General features: G+C 37.7%; 1 protein-coding gene across 1 annotated transcript; it reads left to right on the forward strand.

Moving 5' to 3' along the window:
- The first annotated feature begins 547 nt into the window (after positions 1–547).
- On the forward strand, positions 548–16,927 carry TMEM263 (transmembrane protein 263). Its single transcript, XM_082636578.1, has 3 exons — positions 548–768; positions 10,743–10,812; positions 13,835–16,927. The coding sequence occupies exons 2-3, from the start codon at positions 10,749–10,751 to the stop codon at positions 14,119–14,121; spliced, it is 351 nt and encodes a 116-aa protein (XP_082492704.1). The 5' UTR covers positions 548–768; positions 10,743–10,748; the 3' UTR covers positions 14,122–16,927.
- The last annotated feature ends 451 nt before the right edge of the window (positions 16,928–17,378 follow it).

Raw genomic sequence — 17,378 nt, forward strand, 5'->3', positions numbered from 1 at the left:
ACAGTATACAGAGGCTCGTAGAGAGCCCCAAAGGGAAGGGCGGAGAGCAGGCCTAGCTCGTCACTCCCCTGAGGGGAAGCAGGTAAGGGAATGTCGAGACCCCGGGCGAAGAGTCGGAGGAACTGGCGACCATCTCAACTTCCCTAGGGCGAAGGTTCGGGATTCGGACCGACCGTTACTCGCGGCGGAACGGGGACTTCGGGGAGCCGCAACCATTACTGCTCGGGCCGCAGGGCCGCCGCCTACGGGTTCTCGAGGCTCCGTGCCCCTCACCCGATCTGATTGGACGGCGGGGAAAAGGGGCGGGAGGCCCAGGAGGAGGCGCGCACAGGCCGGCCCTGGGTTCTCGCGGTGTCACCAGGCAGGCGAAGGGGCGGGAGTTGGCCTGTGGGGTGGGAGGGAGCCTCGCGCGTGCGCACGTCGGGAGGCGACAGGCTGGGGGTGGCTGGGGGGGCTGGGCAGTTCGAGAAACGGGTGGGCGTGTGCCGGATAGGAGCGGGAGGGGCTCGAGGTGCGCGTGCGCGTCGGAGCGCGAGTCGTGGGAGGAGGCGGGAGCGGAGGAGGCGGTGGAGGGGGTGGGTCGCGTCCGGCGCCACGTCCGCAGCCAGAAGGCACCGTCGCCAACCTTGTCTTCTGGCTCCACAGCCAGAGGAGGCGTCTCCGGAGCCCGCAGCTGCCCCGGCCTGTGCCCGCCGCTCAGGCCGCCTCAGCCCTCCTAGGTGCTGCCCGATCCTCCGCCCGGCCCCGGCGCCGGCCCCCGACCCGGCGGTGAGTAAGTCGGGCCGGGAGGGTAGGGGGCGCCGTCCCGGCTTCTTCCTGCCCTCCTCTCTGTTTCCTTTTTCCGTTAGCTCTGTTAGCTCTTCTACACCTCACCGTCTCCCTGCCCGGGCCTGGGTACCCGGAGTGTGGCCTTTTTTTTTTTTTTGGAGGTGGGGGGGCTGCTGCTTAGCGGGGAAGGGGGAGGGGCGGGACGATGTTGGGGGCGGGTGGAGGTTCGCTGGCCGGGCTACCCCCTTTTACGTGTCTCTGACTCCCCCGCCGTGGTTTGAGATTGGGGACCCTCCTTGGACGCTTCCGCCTGACTTCTTAGCTCATGGGGTATCAGGCCGGGGAAATGGGGTTAGGAGGGCGCCAGCATCCTGCGAGAGGAGAGGGATGCGGCAGAGGGGCTGCGTGCTGGGCTTCCCCGCCCCGCTAACTCCTAACTTGTTGATAAACCACTCTCTTGGGTTCAAGTACACGATCCTTGAACAGTGGACAGTCTCAGTGTTCTTCCCAGGTAGCCCTACCCCCACACCTAACCTGAACTTGGAAGTGTAGCAGTGGAGAGAGGCGCTGACGGCGCCGGGGGTGACTGGGGGACTGCTGGAGCACCCACCAGTGCCATCACTACCTCCCGAGTCTAAATAAAAACCGTGCCTGCTATGCACACGCAGCCTCAAGACTAGTCCCCAGGCTCCCACTTATGATCAGGTCCCCTCTCCTAAACAGATCGCCTCTTGTACGTTAGAAGACATAGGAATTCTGGAACCCTGTGGGAGTGGGGTTTGCTGGGTGTACAACGTGGAGCGGAGGGAGGAGGTGTTGAGCTCAGCCCTAGCCAGGGCTCCTACAGGGTCATTTTCTGCCTCTCCTGCCACGTCACTCCCTCTGCTTAAGAAAAAAAATAAAAGGAAACTTGCTAGTGCCCAAAGGGATCAGTGGGGGGCAGGGGGTCTCCGGAAGGGGCCACCGGCAAAGGTTTAGAAACACCTAGAGAAGGAGGAGAGTTTATTTGATTTATTCTGCCCTTGTGAACTAATTCCAAATGAAAACACTTTATTTACTCTCTGTGATTATTTGTTCTATACTGTTGTTTAACCTTTAAGACTTCCACTGGTTTGGGTGCTCTAAAGGGCTCCCCAGGAATATTGATATCACATCAACAGGTATATTGAAAGAAAGAAGGAAGTAACTTTTAATAACTTTTAATAAACTCATGCATCCTATTTTGATGTTTTTCACTTTCATTTCTTTAGTCTTTGTTATAACATATGTACTAGAAAGCAAGCTCAGTAAAAATATGCCCTTATGTAGAGAACAGCGTTAGAAAAGTATAAGTAGTTCTTGTGTGTGGTTCTCTTTTTTTTTCTTTTAAACACCAGGAAAATCTTTACCTTCTTTGTTTTATTTATTTATTTTTTTTTAATTATTTATTTATTTATTTATTTATTTTTGCCTGTGTTGGGTCTTCGTTTCTGCGCGAGGGCTTTCTCTAGTTGTGGCGAGCGGGGGCCACTCTTCATCGCGGTGTGCGGGCCTCTCACTATCGCGGCCTCTCTTGTTGCAGAGCAAGGCTCCAGACGCACAGGCTCAGTAGTTGTGGCTCACGGGCCCAGCCGCTCCGCGGCATGTGGGATCTTCCCGGACCGGGGCACGAACCCTTGTCCCCTGCATTGGCAGGCGGACTCTCAACCACTGCGCCACCAGGGAAGCCCTACCTTCTTTGTTTTAGTCATTGAGTAGTTGTTGTTTTGCTACTTCCTGAAGGTATCTTACTGGTTTATATATAAACACTCTCAGAGTAGGGCCTTGACATTCTCGTTCAGGCTGAAACTTAAGTGTCTAACACAGTGTCTGACACACAGTAGGGACACAAAAATCTGTTGAACTAATGAGGTATAATGTAGTGAAAATGACTGGTGTACTGGTTATTTGGTTTGATAGGTTATTGTAATTCTCCTTAATGTTTCATTTAAGGGCAACACTTAAAAATTGCCATTTTGATACTGTCAGTTGTTACTTGTCACTAGGTGTAAGTTTTACTGGCAGATTACTTTTTCTTTCCTGCCACATTCAGTGCATTTCTTGTAGTTCACTTGCTGTTGATTTAATGGGCAGGGGCCATTTTTAAAAGCAGCCTGTTCAGAATAGTTGGTTAACTAGAGAAGCCTAAAAACAGTAAGCTGGTGTTTTAATATGTGCAGTTTGTTGGTGTATGTGAGTTAAAGTTCTGTATAAATGTATTTTTTGAAGCTCCTTATAGTTATTTGGCAAAGAAGCTAAAGCATAGGAGTGAGGATGTGGCAAAGTTCCTATATATAAAATATGTAGAAGAATTTAGCTAATTCATTTATAGTCTTTTTCTTATAAGGAAATTGGCAGTTACTGTTTAATAAGAAATTTTTGAAGTGGCTTTGAAGGTAAACTGTTGTGCATTGCATTTTATAGTTAGGCTTCATATACAATGTATTTGTGCTTCTTAACTTCCCTTGGTATACAGAGGGGTGTTGCCATAGGCATATTTGAGTACTGTTTTCAGATTTTGTTTTTATTATTAATGAAAACTTTATATATAAAATGTTACAGATATCCACAAACAACATTGATTCACCTGTTTTCCTTTAAAAAAAAGGGGGGGGTCCATTGTTCACTTATTTCTATTATTAGAAGAAATTACCCTCTAGGGAATAGTGTTGTTATAAATCCTTGCTCAATATATTTACCAGCTGCCTCTATCTATGATACTGTTGTACTGGACAAGAATTATTTCTCCCTGGCCTAAAATGCTTAAAGGAACTGCTGATGAATTGCAGTCTATAGCAAAGAACTCTTTCACATTTCATAATTTCTTTAAAAAGAAACATGACCAGTTTTCGTTGGTACTGTAATAGTTTCTTCACATGTCAGGACCAAATGGTAAAACTGATTTATGTCCATAGAGTAAGTTAAATTATTTGTCCTGATCTCAAGGCTGTTTTCTGTCTTTATTGCCTTCCTTAAGAAACTATGTTTTTTAATAGAAATTTCTGTGCATTGTGAGTTCCTCCTATAGAGCAGACTTTTTTTTTGTTTTTGAATGCAACTAAATTGATAAACGCTGGTAAGGTATATAACCACTGGATTGTAAACTCTGGCTTAGTGTAGTCCTGTGTGTGTTTAATCACACTAAAACCTTTAGTGCCTAGCAGGGTGCCTGGCACATAGCAGGGACCCAAGTATATGTTGAGTTTAGGGCAGATGGTTTGCATAGAATTCAATAATGTTGTTTAAGGGTAACATTTTTAAGTGGTCTTTTTGATACTTTTACTGTCAGTTGTTATTTGTCTTTACGTGTGTGCTTTAAAATTTTACTAAGCAGATTATTTACCTCTTCCAGTTTTAGGAGATTAGGGCCATATTTGTCTTCACAATTCCTAATTTAAGGGAAAAAAATGTAATGATGATAATGAACAGCATGGTAATATAAAAAGCATTTCTCCTAGTGATAAAGTGATAATATCCTAAAGAGGTAATATCACTAAAAGTTTGGCACATATATGTATGTAGAGGTTGGGAAAGGTTTATGTGAGTAAAAAGTATAGATGACATTACAGATAGTTAAGGATTTTAGCAAAAATACCTTTATAAGGTAACTTGGTGTCTTATGATCAAATTAGGGATTCAGAAAAATATATTCCATATACTTAGAGCTTTTGCATAATTTTTATTACCCTAAGAGTGCTGTAGGAATTTGAATACTACATACTTGCTGTTAATACGAGTGATATACAAGAAACTTAAACATTAAAATATATGTATACAAAACAAAAATCAATCTCTGTGGCCTCTTAGGGCTTTCAAAGCCAATTTCTTCTGGTCTAGGTAGCCAGGCTTCTGGCCTGCACAACTCCAGATTTTCTACTTTATTGATAATCCTATTTGCAACTCTTGGTAACATTAGTAAAAGTAACTGTGAATGTAATTTAAGAGCGACCATAAACTCAGGGGAGGCGGGAGCGTGGTTGGGCAGGGATGAGAGAGCTGGTGAATCTGAGAGTATACCCTAAAGAGGCTCCAGGCAAGAACGAAATTTCTTGAAAGTCTAGTTGTCTTAAAAAATTCCCAAGCACTTTTCATTTAACTTTTTAATTAGTGTATATTTAAAAGCAAAACTATTTTAAATTACTGTATAGTAAAATTCATGTCTCTTCTGTGGTTCTTGAAGCCCCTGGAATAGCACTGCCTATTCTTAAAGAAGTACATTTGAAGAGCATGAATCTAGCTTGAAGTTATCTTTTTTTTTTTTAAACCAAAAATTTGGACCATATATTGGTATGCATCTTTTCTTATGATGCTTAAAGTTAATGTGGATACAGATGATATTTTTATCCCATTTATTACACAAATACTATGTGTCAGCTTACAACCAAAACATGTACTTAAAAAAAATGGTAAGAGTATAAATATGATTTTCAAACTGTAAATCAGGGAAAAGAGCTGTAAGAGTGGAGGTCTTTGTGTGCTGTCAGGACCGGGCTGGGGGAGGGTGGGGGAACATAACCGTGAATAAAACTGATCTTTTCTTCAAGTCAGCATTTTGTGATTCAGGAATATTGTTTTTTAGGTGATCAACTTGATTTGAGGATAACAATAACTACCTACAGTAACTAGGTAGATGAACTGTATCATCTTTAAAAATATCCTTTATGAGTATCACTGATTTCTAAGACCTAAAAATATGTATTATTCTTTAATTACAAGATCAATACATGCTTATGGTAGAATATTAAAATGTAGATGTTAAGTATATATATTTCTCTCTATGTAGAAATACTATATACTTATTCCCCCCATATGTATAATTTCTACCCCTAGTGGCAATCTTTGTTACACTTCGGTATATTTACTTTCAGTCTTTTTATGCGCACTTAAAAAAAAATAGTATCATATGATACATGCCTTTTATATCCTCTAAATACAACATTAACATTTATCCATAGTATTTGATCTTCATAAATTATTTTAATGTTTGCATTGTTGTATCTTTAGGAAGCTTGTAAATTCATCTCTTGCCTTCCACGAAGCTGACTATTTATCTTCAGGTGTTGTTTGTTTTTGCTGGCTTCTCTTTTGCTCACCTCTTAAACATGAACAGTCCATATAAGCTTATCGGTCTGCTCTCTTACTACTCTTTTCCTTGATCATATCACTCACCCCCTGCAGCTTCAGGTGTCACTTCAGACCATTCTCAGGACCTCAACTCTTACTCTGACTTCATGCTGACTTTCAGGCCCTTTTAAATACAATTGCCTGCTAAAAGTCTCCTGTAGATGACCTGAAGGCATCTCAAATAGCTGTTCAAGAAAAAGTCCTTTCACTGAACCGATAGTCACCAATACTGTGTACACTTACTTGTTAAATGTTCTTGCCGCAATAAACATTTAAAAAAATGTCCATCTTCTCTCCAGTCCTGTCTTCATCATCATTTCTATTTAGTTTCTCATGCTAGAAATTTTACACCCTATATTCTCCTTTTATCTCACATTAATACCCAAGTTATGTTCTATTTCATACAAAAAAGTCAAGTATTTGAGTATCCGCCACACATCAGGCATTAATTAAGGCTCTGGGAATGGAGCAGTGACAAAACCAAGCTTTGTTCCAATAGAGCTTACATTCTAATTGTGAGTGACACAAAGTAAACATATATATTAAGTGAAAATAAAGGCAATGAAGAAAATAGAGCAGTGTGTTAGGTGAAAATGATAGGGAAAGGAGGGTGCTAATCTATTATAAGGTGGTCAGGGAAGACCTCTGAGAAGGGGACATTTGCACAAAGACCTGAAGGAAGTAAGGAATCAAGTCAGGTACATATATTGGGGAAGAGCCTTTCAGGAAAAGATGAGCAAGGAAGCCCATGTTGCCAAGCTGGGTTGACCAAGAGGCAGAGTGGTAGGAGATGCTATCGGGGTATTAGATGTTGGGCCCTCAAAGGCAAAGGGGAAGACTCTGGATTTTATTCTGGGCAAAATAGGAAGCAGTTGGAGGGTTTTAAGCAGAGTATGACGTGGCTAGACTGAAGGAAGAGCACAGGCTGAAGCTTGGAGGCCAGTTAAGAGATTTTGTAGTTGTCCAAATAAGAGATTATGATGGTTTAGTTAAAAGTGGTAGCAGTAGAGCTGATGTATTCTGGATTTATTCAGGCAAGAGAATTTACCGATGATTTGAGGGGAATGTAAAACTAGAGGAAGTCAAGGGTGAATCCTAGGATTTTGGTCCAAACATTTATTTAGACAGGAAAAATTGGCAGAGTTCAAACGGCTATTCCATCTCACTGGACTACTCAAGTAGCCACTTACTGGATTTAATCTGTGTCCTTCCATCTGATCTTGCTTTAGTTAGCTTCTTAAAACACAGATCTGACAGTGTTACTCGGCTGATGGCTCCTCATTGGCTACTGGCAGAATAAAGTCAGTTCATACTATTTAGGTGAATTGCATACGTCTTTTATGCTATCATTGTATAAAGCAGCTCTTCTCTTTTAAAATGATGGTCTTTTTCTTTTTTAAATTACAAGATATATGTGGAAAAATTATTTTTTTTAAAAGGGATTCTGTATTAGGAGGAAAAGGTTAAGACTTTTGGTAGAGATTTGTGGGATATATACAGAAAAGCAGTTTTAAAATGTATGCAGTTACTAGCACACCTGTTTTAAAACTCCAGCTAAAATATGTAAGATGTATGTGTGTATATAGTATCCCCATATTTCTGTACAGAATACTGTGACATCTGTTGATTAGTTGATCAGCCAGATGATCTCTTGGTATACAGATACTGGGATCACAGTGTTGAGTAAGCTAGACAAAGTGTCTCTCCTTTTGGAATTAACAGTCCAATGGGGAAGAAAGTGACTCCAAAATAGTTGTTCTTCAGGAGGGGACACACACACTTCTGGCCATTCTGCCAAGAGTTTCTGCATGTTTTGCTTTGAATTGTTAAATAGTATTCTCATCTTAGAGTTAGGGCTAGAATATCTTTAATTTCTATTTCTTGAACAGCAAGGATCTGATGAAGTTATTTGTCCTCAGCCATATAGTTTATAGTCAAGTTGGGATTCAGCTGCAGGCTCTCTGATCCCAGAACTTTAAACACTACGCTGTATAATTTCTCATGATCTTACCATGATGATAAAGAAATATAAATATGAATGGAAATAAATTTAATTAATTAATTAATTAATTAAATTTCTGGCTTAAGGGAGTTTTAAAATTAAGGCAAATCAATCAGGAACTCCTTCTCCCAGTAATGCATCAGCTGATACTCTTTCAGGTTTTTTTTTTTTTTGTCAGAGATTACATATCTTTACTGTTACTTTTAAAATCTTAACTGTATATGGGATGATAATGCTAAATTGACAAACCAGACCAGCATAAGATTAGGTGCTCTTGATCAGTGGTCTGAGTCAGGGTTTTCACTAGAGCAACTAAAATATATTTATTTAAGCACAGGACGTATGCTGCTGGATGCTGTGGGGTGCAGTGAAGTCTCATGTTATACAGGGTTTAGGTTTTAAAGATGTTTCAGGTTGAATTACATGAAGTTAAATTACCTTTGAAAAATCCCACTTCTCACACTGCTACCTCTGCCACCCTCATTTGCCACCAGTGTTTTTTGCCTGAATTATTGAAATATAGAAGGAAATATGAATGACTTTTTATCTGATCATCTGGTGCTGAAAGCAGTAGGAGCCATAAAGGAAAGGGGAACTTCCCTGACCCTTCTTTGACCACTTAAAATTAGTTCTGATAAACGTTGCAATACGTGTGAGCCTTGAAAACATTGTCTCCCAATTGGTCTTTCTGTCTCTGTTCTTTCTTTCTGATTGCTTGTTCTCCCCACACAGCCAGAATGATCTTTAAAAAGTGTAAATCAGAACACATTACCACTCTGGTCAGTGCCTTTCACTGGCTCCCCATCTCAGAGTTAAAAAGCTAATTGCCACGATAGCCTGTATGGGCCTATGTCATCCAGACCTCACTCTTTGACCTCTTCTTCTACTGCCTTTTGCTGCAGCCCCTGCCACATTTTTCTGGCTGTTCCTTCTTGTCTGTAGTAAGCTCCTACCTTCAGGACCTTTGTGTTTACTGTTTTTTTCTGCCTTGAGGGCTCTTGACCCAAGAGCCCTCAAGGCAGAAAGGATATCTTGTGTCCTTAACCTCCTGTGGGATGTCACCACAATGAGGCCTTCACAGACTCTCCCATTTAAAATATCACATCCTCTTCCCCTTCATGTCTTTTCCTCCATAGCATTTAACACCATCTGATATACAGTATATTCTTTGAATATTTATTTATTGTCTTCCCCACTAGCCAATATGGAATGTTCATGATGGCAGAGATTTTTTTGGTCTGTATTGATCACAGCTATATCCCATGCACCTAAAACATGACCCTTAGTAGGTACTCAGTAAATTTTTAATCAGCGTATTAAAGTACATTGGCAGTTTTCACAATAGTCTTTTTTTCCCCAGCTTTATTGAGATATAATTGACATACAGCATTGTGTAAGTTTAAGGTGTATAATGTAGTGGTTTGATACACATATATATTGCAGAATGTTTAGCAGATTAAGCTTAGTTAACACATTCTTCAACTCATATAATTACTTTTGTTGTTATGGTGAGAACATTTTAAGATCTACTCGTAGCAACTTTCAAGTATACAATACAGTAGTTTTAACTATAGTCATCATGCTGTGCATTAGGTCCTCAGAACTTAATCCTCTTGTAACAGGAAGTTGTACCCTTTGACCAACATCTTATTTCCCCTACCCCACACCGCCCGCCCCGTGCAACCACCTTTCTATGAGTTTGGCCTTTTTAGATTCCATATATATAAGTGACATAATATAGTATTTGTCTTTCTATGTCTGACTTATTTCATTTAGCATAATGTCCTCAAGGTTCATCCATGTTGTTTTGCAGATGGCAGGATTTTACAATATCCTTTAAAATCTGTTGTATTATATATGTATAGATACAATAATTTAGGCTTCATGGTTTTATGACTAAGAAATACTTAGTTGACTACTGGGATCACAACCCTAGTTTTCTGGCCAAGCAAGAAAGCTTTTAGACCAATCTTGACTTGTTTTAGTCTTTACTTAGTCAATGGAATATAAAATCAAATATTTTAAGGTAGTAAGGAGATTGGGAAAAGAAAGTTTATGTGTTCTCCATCCCAACATAGCTTATTTTATTTCTTAGTTTCCATTATTACTTGTACTTAGACATAGTCTATAGCATCTATATCTATATATTTTATAGTAGATTTTGAATTCTTTTGCTACTTCGGTTCATACGAGTTCTAAAAGTAACAATAAAAAAGTAATCAAAATCCCCCTCTTAGTGATTCAGATTGGTGCTGTCATCTTTATAGGAGAAGAATGTCATGTTTTTGAGGAAATTTTCAGATAGAACATGTTTTTTAGTTCATAGTATAGGTTTTTCTTTGAGTCTGTTGTGAAATAAATTCTGTAGGAGGAGGCACTTAAAATTTTTGTTTGCTAACCCCCACCTTCCAACTTTCTTTCAGTTGGTAATTTCAATTTAAGTTGAAGCAGCAGTAACAACATAGGAAAGCTTGTACCATGCCTGCCAATCTTTGCTTGATTTGAGATAAGATTTATGTTGTCCACTAGTATAATTGAAAGTATTTCTCAAACACCACAAAGTAGGAGACAGACAAGGTGAAGTGGTCTTGTTATGGTTGTTTTAAAAATGTTGTTTATCAGGAGTTTGCTGATGGTCTAGTAATTAGGATCCTGCACTTTCACTGCTGTGGCCCGGGTTCAATCCCTGGTTGTGCGGCTCAGCCAAAATAAAAAAAAAAAATAAGTAAAATGTTGTTTATCTGAATAAAGTTGATTAAGTCTTGATCAAGCATATAAAAAGAGGTAGTCTCAGATGTTGAAATTAAAATGAAATGTGTATGTTTTTTAGGAGATCATGAATCAGACAGATAAAAATCAACAAGAAATCCCATCATACCTTAGTGATGAACCACCAGAAGGTAAGTATGCATCTGTAATACTAAGAATGAAAAAAATCCTAGTGAATTAAACTTCTGATTGTTTTCATTAACTTTAAAGTAACATAACCTGTTTTCCTCGTCAGTAAATGTGTTCCAAAAATACTTAAACATTTTTAGCTTTTAATAAGAAAGCATAGATATTGGTAAATGGGGACACAATGTAACTTTTATATAAGGTCTATCAATATTTTTCTGCTACTCTTTTATTCTTTTAAGACCATTTCACGAGTATCCTTTAATTTGTAAAGAGTTGGGTGAGGTGCAGAGGAAGGATGGACTAGGTTATGTCATGCATACGAAAGCTCACTTCAAGAGGCACTTGAGATTTGTTGTTAAACTCCTGTTATTCATTACATTATAATGGGTAACTCTTCCTTTTTTAATACATGGTTTTAGAGTCTGCTTAATTTATTTTTTGGTTTGAAAATTGTGACATCAGGAATCATTTTATTCTTACCTTCAAAAATCTTTGGAAACACTAAATGCACACATGCATGTCCTCACTATGTACAGAAACAGACTAGCTGTTTTCTTTATTTTCTCTCTTTATTTTTAAGGACTAGAAGTCTAGAGTTTTGAAAAGAAAAGTTAGGGCTCAATGAGAAAGTTAGGAAGAACTTATGAGAAACAAGTCAGGAAAGAGATAAAGGCTGTCCAGGAGCATGATTGTTAAGGAAGAGAACAGCCTCAGAGATGTCTTTATATTGGCAACCTGTTAAAAGTAGTCTGCAAAGTGGATAATTTATATGGTGGTAATTAAGAGTACACTGTAATTTTTTAAAAAGGGGTACACTGTAATTAAGAGATCAACAGCATTAGTATTTATCTGATTTCACTAAGAAAAATTGTCTTCATTAAATGCATGTACACCAAATTTGGCATAGCAGGATAATACTAATGAGGTATTCAGCATGAGGTAGTTATCTGTTTTATCCTCAAATCAAGATTTTCCCCCCTTTTCCTAGTGTTACTAACCTTGATTACAAAAGAATGACCACTTATGTAATCCTTTCCATCATAATTTTATAATTAATATATTCAAATGCTTATCTATGTCTTAAGTCTTTTATTTCAGCTATTTTAAAATTTTATATTAACTATGCTTATTACTCAGTTTCAATTAAACAGTTGGTTTTATAAATTTAGCCATTGCTATATCTTCATCAGTGAGCTATTTTGACTAATCAATGAGACTTTCTTCCTGTGAAAGGATGTAAAATCTCCTAACAGTGAAAAGAAAATCTTACTCAAGGTAAATTTGTGTCTGTGTATTTAAAGAAACTCAATTTTCAGATTTTTTTTCTCTTTCAAATATTGTTGGTTTTCCAATGTTACCTTTTTTGATAACCACATTCTGCTAGGTTATAGTAGCTTTGGGTGTCTTAGTTGAACTTACGTACCCAAGAATTTACCTTTCTTGTGTGAGATTATACCTTTTTAGTGGTTATAGCCTGAACTGTATAGTTACCAAGTATTTTTTCATGAAGTTTAAAAAACACTATTGCTCATGTGTTGTTGCTGCCTGAGTCATTAGATTATGGAGGAGAAAAGGTCTGTGTGTGTTTGAGGCTGGCAGAAGCAAATTTTTATGAAATCTTCCTGCTAGTCATTTTATGCTGGAGTTTGGGGTTACATGCCAGTTTGAGTGCCTCTATTGAACAGACAAAGAAACCAAAGAGAAAAGACTAGTGACAATAAATCTGAATTTCTCATACTGATGTTACCTTTTCTGAGAGTATATGAAGAGTTTTTACAAACTAGATACTTAAATCACATACTCTTATAAAAATTACTGAGGCAGTGGAAGTATTAACCATAGCTCTGGTTTCTCCATGTTACAAAAAAGATTATATATAGGTAACAGGATTTTAAGTGATGAATAATTTTCCTATTTTTACATATAATATTAGCTCTTTAAATACATTATTAAGGAGCACATAGAATAGAAACCCAAATATATTTAAGTTAGTTGTTCTCAAATTATTTGGTCTCAGGATGCTTTCTACTTAAAAAAAAATTGAGGATTCCAAAGAGCTTATGTCTTTGTTGATATTTGCTATATTAACAATAAAAACAGAAATTAAGTATTTTATTATGAAAAGAACTCAGTAGGCCCATTACATATTAACATAATTAACATATTTTTTGAAAAATATGAAACTATTTTCCCAAACAAAAAATTGTGAGCAGGGTGATTTATTTGTTTGTGGCCACACCGTGCGGCTTGTGGGATCTTAGTTTCCCGATCAGGGATCAAATCCAGGCCCTTGGCAGTGAAAGTGCAGAGTCCTAACCACTGGACCACCAGAGAATTTATGACATTGTTTTAAAATTTTTGCAAATCTCTTTAATATTTGGATTAATAGAAGAGAGCTAGATTCTCACAGTTTAGTCTTCTGTGTTTAGTCTGTTGTGTTACTGCCCATCATTTAGCTTCTGGAAAATTCTGTTTTAGACTGGTGACAGAATGAAAGTGAAAGACAAATGACATGTTAATATTATTATGAAAGCAGTTTTTACCCCGAAATGGTCCTGGGGATACTCAAGGGTTCCAGACCATACCTTGAGAACCAGTGCTTTAAATGAAGAAGGTTGTTTCAGTAATGACTGATTGAATTCTATCAAGGAAATAAGGGCTAAATATATTTATCTTTTTATTTTTTCATGCTCCTTTTAGGATATAAAATAAAGATTTTTTTATTAACAGCAATAAAACTGTAAATCAAGGAGACATTTAAAAGTCTTCTATTTTATGAAAGTCGTCTAGTCTCTAAAGCATTTCTTCTCATAGATACTAAGACTTAGCATTGGACCAAGATGTTTTAAAAACATGTACAACTATACCCTTGAGGGAAGAGCTCTTGATGTCTTGATCAGATATGTATTTATGTGGTTGACCTTTTCAATACAATCTGCTGATTGTTAGGAAGGTTACTCAGTGATTTGTACTGTTCTTATAAAGGCTTACATTTGACTGTCTTACGATATTTTCTCTTACTAGGTTCAATGAAAGATCACCCAGAGCAGCAACCAGGCATGCTGTCCCGTGTGACTGGGGGTATCTTCAGTGTTACAAAGGGAGCCGTTGGTGCCACCATTGGTGGTGTGGCTTGGATTGGTGGAAAGAGTCTGGAGGTGACCAAAACAGCTGTTACAACTGTGCCTTCCATGGGAATAGGGCTGGTGAAAGGGGGCATGTCTGCTGTGGCTGGAGGTGTTACAGCTGTTGGCTCTGCTGTTGTAAACAAAGTGCCCTTAACAGGAAAGAAGAAAGACAAATCTGACTAAAATATGGAGTACACTTGTTCTCCACAGCATTATGATGCCAGTGGCATTGAATTGCTAAATTATGGACTACAACAAAGTCACCTGTTTTGGACGTTTATCTTCTAACTGCTGTGTTGAAAGTATTGATGACTGACTGGCTTTTGTCTAAAAAGAAGAGACCAATACTAGCACAGTGTATGAAGGTTTCTCATACTTAAATTCCAGCTTTTTATCTGGTAAAATGTTACACTTATTCAGCTGTAACTGAAGATAAGGTATATTTGAATATTTACTACATAAGTCTTTCAGTTTAACTAAAAATGTGAAAGTTGAATTTAGTGGATGATCTTTACAGTTCCATATGTATAATGTGCCAGGTAACTCATCTGCCCCTTAAAAAGGGAACCTTGACCTACATAAATGTACCTTTGATGTGCCTAATAGTTTCAGATGTCTTAGTTTTTTTAATAACCATAGTTGATTAGATGAAGAGGCATTCTTTTCTTATTTAAGATGGTAAAAGTAGCAGGAACTAGAGAAGTTTAAAAGAAAAGATTCATGGTTTTATGAGTATTAACCACCTTTTGTTAGATATGCATTATATTAATTTAATCATTGATGCCTTACAAAAGGAAAACATCTTTTCTAATACCCTGAATATGTGCAGTTCTTAGGATTATTATTATATATGGATTCTTTCAGAAGTTGTTTGTGAAATTAGTTTTCCCTCAAGAATCTCAGGATTAGTGGCATAAAGGCATTTCTTGCTCTCAGCAGATAGGATAGTGTTTGATAACTGTCAGTAGTTATAACCAAATTGTACACTTCAACCTGGGTTCATGCTCCATCATTAATAAACCTCACAGTGCCTAAGGAACATTTCTTTGCTGGTCAGAAGCTATGTTAATAAAAGAGTTTCATATTAAGGAGGAAAACATAAATCATTTTAAGTTCTTAAGAAGCATCCCAAGATATAAAAAATTCTTCACACCTGTTTTGTCTCCAGGATGGCTTAAATTACTAGCAGTACCCCTTTCAAAAAACACAGTGAAATCAGCCACAGATGTGTGGGGGCTGACTTAAATTGAATGGAATGGGCTCCATAGATTAGTTTTGAATGTAAAATATATGTAACTGCTTTCTGTGTTTGACAGGCTTTTAAAATGTCATCTTACACTCCTTTAAAGCAGCTGTAAACTTTGTACCATTTTCCAAGTCAACTTCAGGCAGGAAATAGAATTTTTTGGTTACGGATGATAAGTATGTTGTGTCTCATTAACGTCTCATCATGTCTCATTCATTCTAAAAGAATATGACTTAGCTGGAATTCATCTTTTTTTGGTTTCATGTTCAGTTTCATAAAAATTTTAAAAGTGGCATTTCTCTTAACTAAGGGTTTAATCCCAGCCTGAAAAATCTTAATTTCCCTTCACTTAAGTTTGGAAATTTGCCACCATTCTGCAGACTTTTTTTTTTTTTTTTTTTTTTTTTTTAACGGGCAAGGGGAAGAAAGGAGGTGATGCTCTGGAGTAAGTCAAAACAGCATTCCTGAGAACTTAGATCACTCCAACACCCAAAGCTTAAGTGTTTGTTTGCAACCCACTAAGAGGTTTACATTAATAATGTGGATCAACAAATGGGTAAGAACAAAACTTAGCTTTTAAAAGTTTTCATAAATACCAGCAGGGATTGAAGTAAATCCACAAAGGTTATTGAACCTTTCTACCATATACAAAACTGGAAAGTCATTAGGGAGTTAATCAAAAATTAAATTGTTGTTTATTTCATCCAGTATGATTAAATGTATATTTGTTGGTATATCTGGTCAAATGTCATAATTAGCAAAGGGGATTTAAAAAAAAAAACCCAAAGTTAATGGATGAACACTAAATAATTATCTAAGTAATGGTATTGGAGAATTTGTTTCCTGCTATTTAAAGAAATTATTGCTTCATTGCTAGTTTATTTCTAAATTATCTTCTTATCTTCATCGGCTCTGCTGTGCTTTGTACCTGAATTTCTAAATATAGACTTTAGTTTACTATATGCTTGAATATTTATTTTCAACTTTGCTTGTCTTTAAAACTGCTTGAGGAAAAATGGTTGTAATTAATTTCTGCTACAGAAAAGCCACCTGGTACATTTTATCTCATCAAGTTTGTTTAAATTTTAAATTATAACTTTGTTCAGGAGAGGCTTTGCAATGATAGCAGAGAACTTGTACAAATGAAGTTAGTTGTAGACGTTCTTGTTGAAATGAACTTGCCATTTGATGATATGTAAAGCTGTACACTTGAGTCTTTTTCAGTTTATTTCGTAGACTAGCAATTTGACCTGTTAAACAGCACTAGTTCACTTCAAGAAGCTAATAAGGCTGTTGTTGTATACACCTGGAGGCATCTGTTATTCAGCTTATCTTTTGAGTGGGTATTCAGCACAATGAGGATAAACTTGTGTGACCCACTTGAATGACTGATCTAATAATGTTGATGTTATGAATCCTGTACTTAGTGAAATGTCAGATGAAAATAACCGATGATTGAATAAATTTTTTTGTATTAAAGGAATGGGAAAAGAAGACATGAATCTTTAATAAAGCACTATGATCTGCAAAAGATGAACTGTTTCATAAAGATATAAGGAAATAAAGGAAATTTTAAAACAGGGTAGTCTTAAAATTTTAGTTATATAGCAAGTCAGAAAGTACTGTAGCTAGTTTTTAAATTTTTTGATACTAATGCACAAACATGACAGAACATCTCCAGATATGAATTTTGATGCCAACACAACAATGAAATACAAATATATTTTAAACAACTCTAATAAAGATTAAAACTGCAGATTTCTGGGTTTGACTGCAACTTGCTGAATCTCTGCAGGGTGGGATCCAAGACTGCACTTTAACAACCTCTGCAGGTGATTCTTTTGCAGTCTAAAATTTGGGAACTGATGGAGGAATTATAAAGTAGGGAGCACACTTCCCTCTGTCCTAAGCAGCTGTGGAACCAACTTAGACCTCTTACTGGCCAGAAGTGACTCAAAGGGATGGGAGCCAGTTGGTGGAAGGAAGAAAATTGATATTTACTGGGCATCTACTTACCTACCAGGCACTGTCCATAAATTCTCTGATTTAATCTGTATGAGGACCTTAATGAGGAAAAGTATCTTTATTCCCTTTTTACAAATATGGGGCAAGCACAGTTCCAGTGTTAGTTGAATTTCCTGTAACACTTTTGAATTCGTGTAAGTCAGAACCTCTCCATCTTATGTCCAGAAAC

Source organism: Mesoplodon mirus (genome assembly GCF_964341445.2).
Source record: "Mesoplodon mirus genome assembly, chromosome: 11".
In the NCBI taxonomy this organism is placed as follows: domain Eukaryota; kingdom Metazoa; phylum Chordata; class Mammalia; order Artiodactyla; family Ziphiidae; genus Mesoplodon; species Mesoplodon mirus.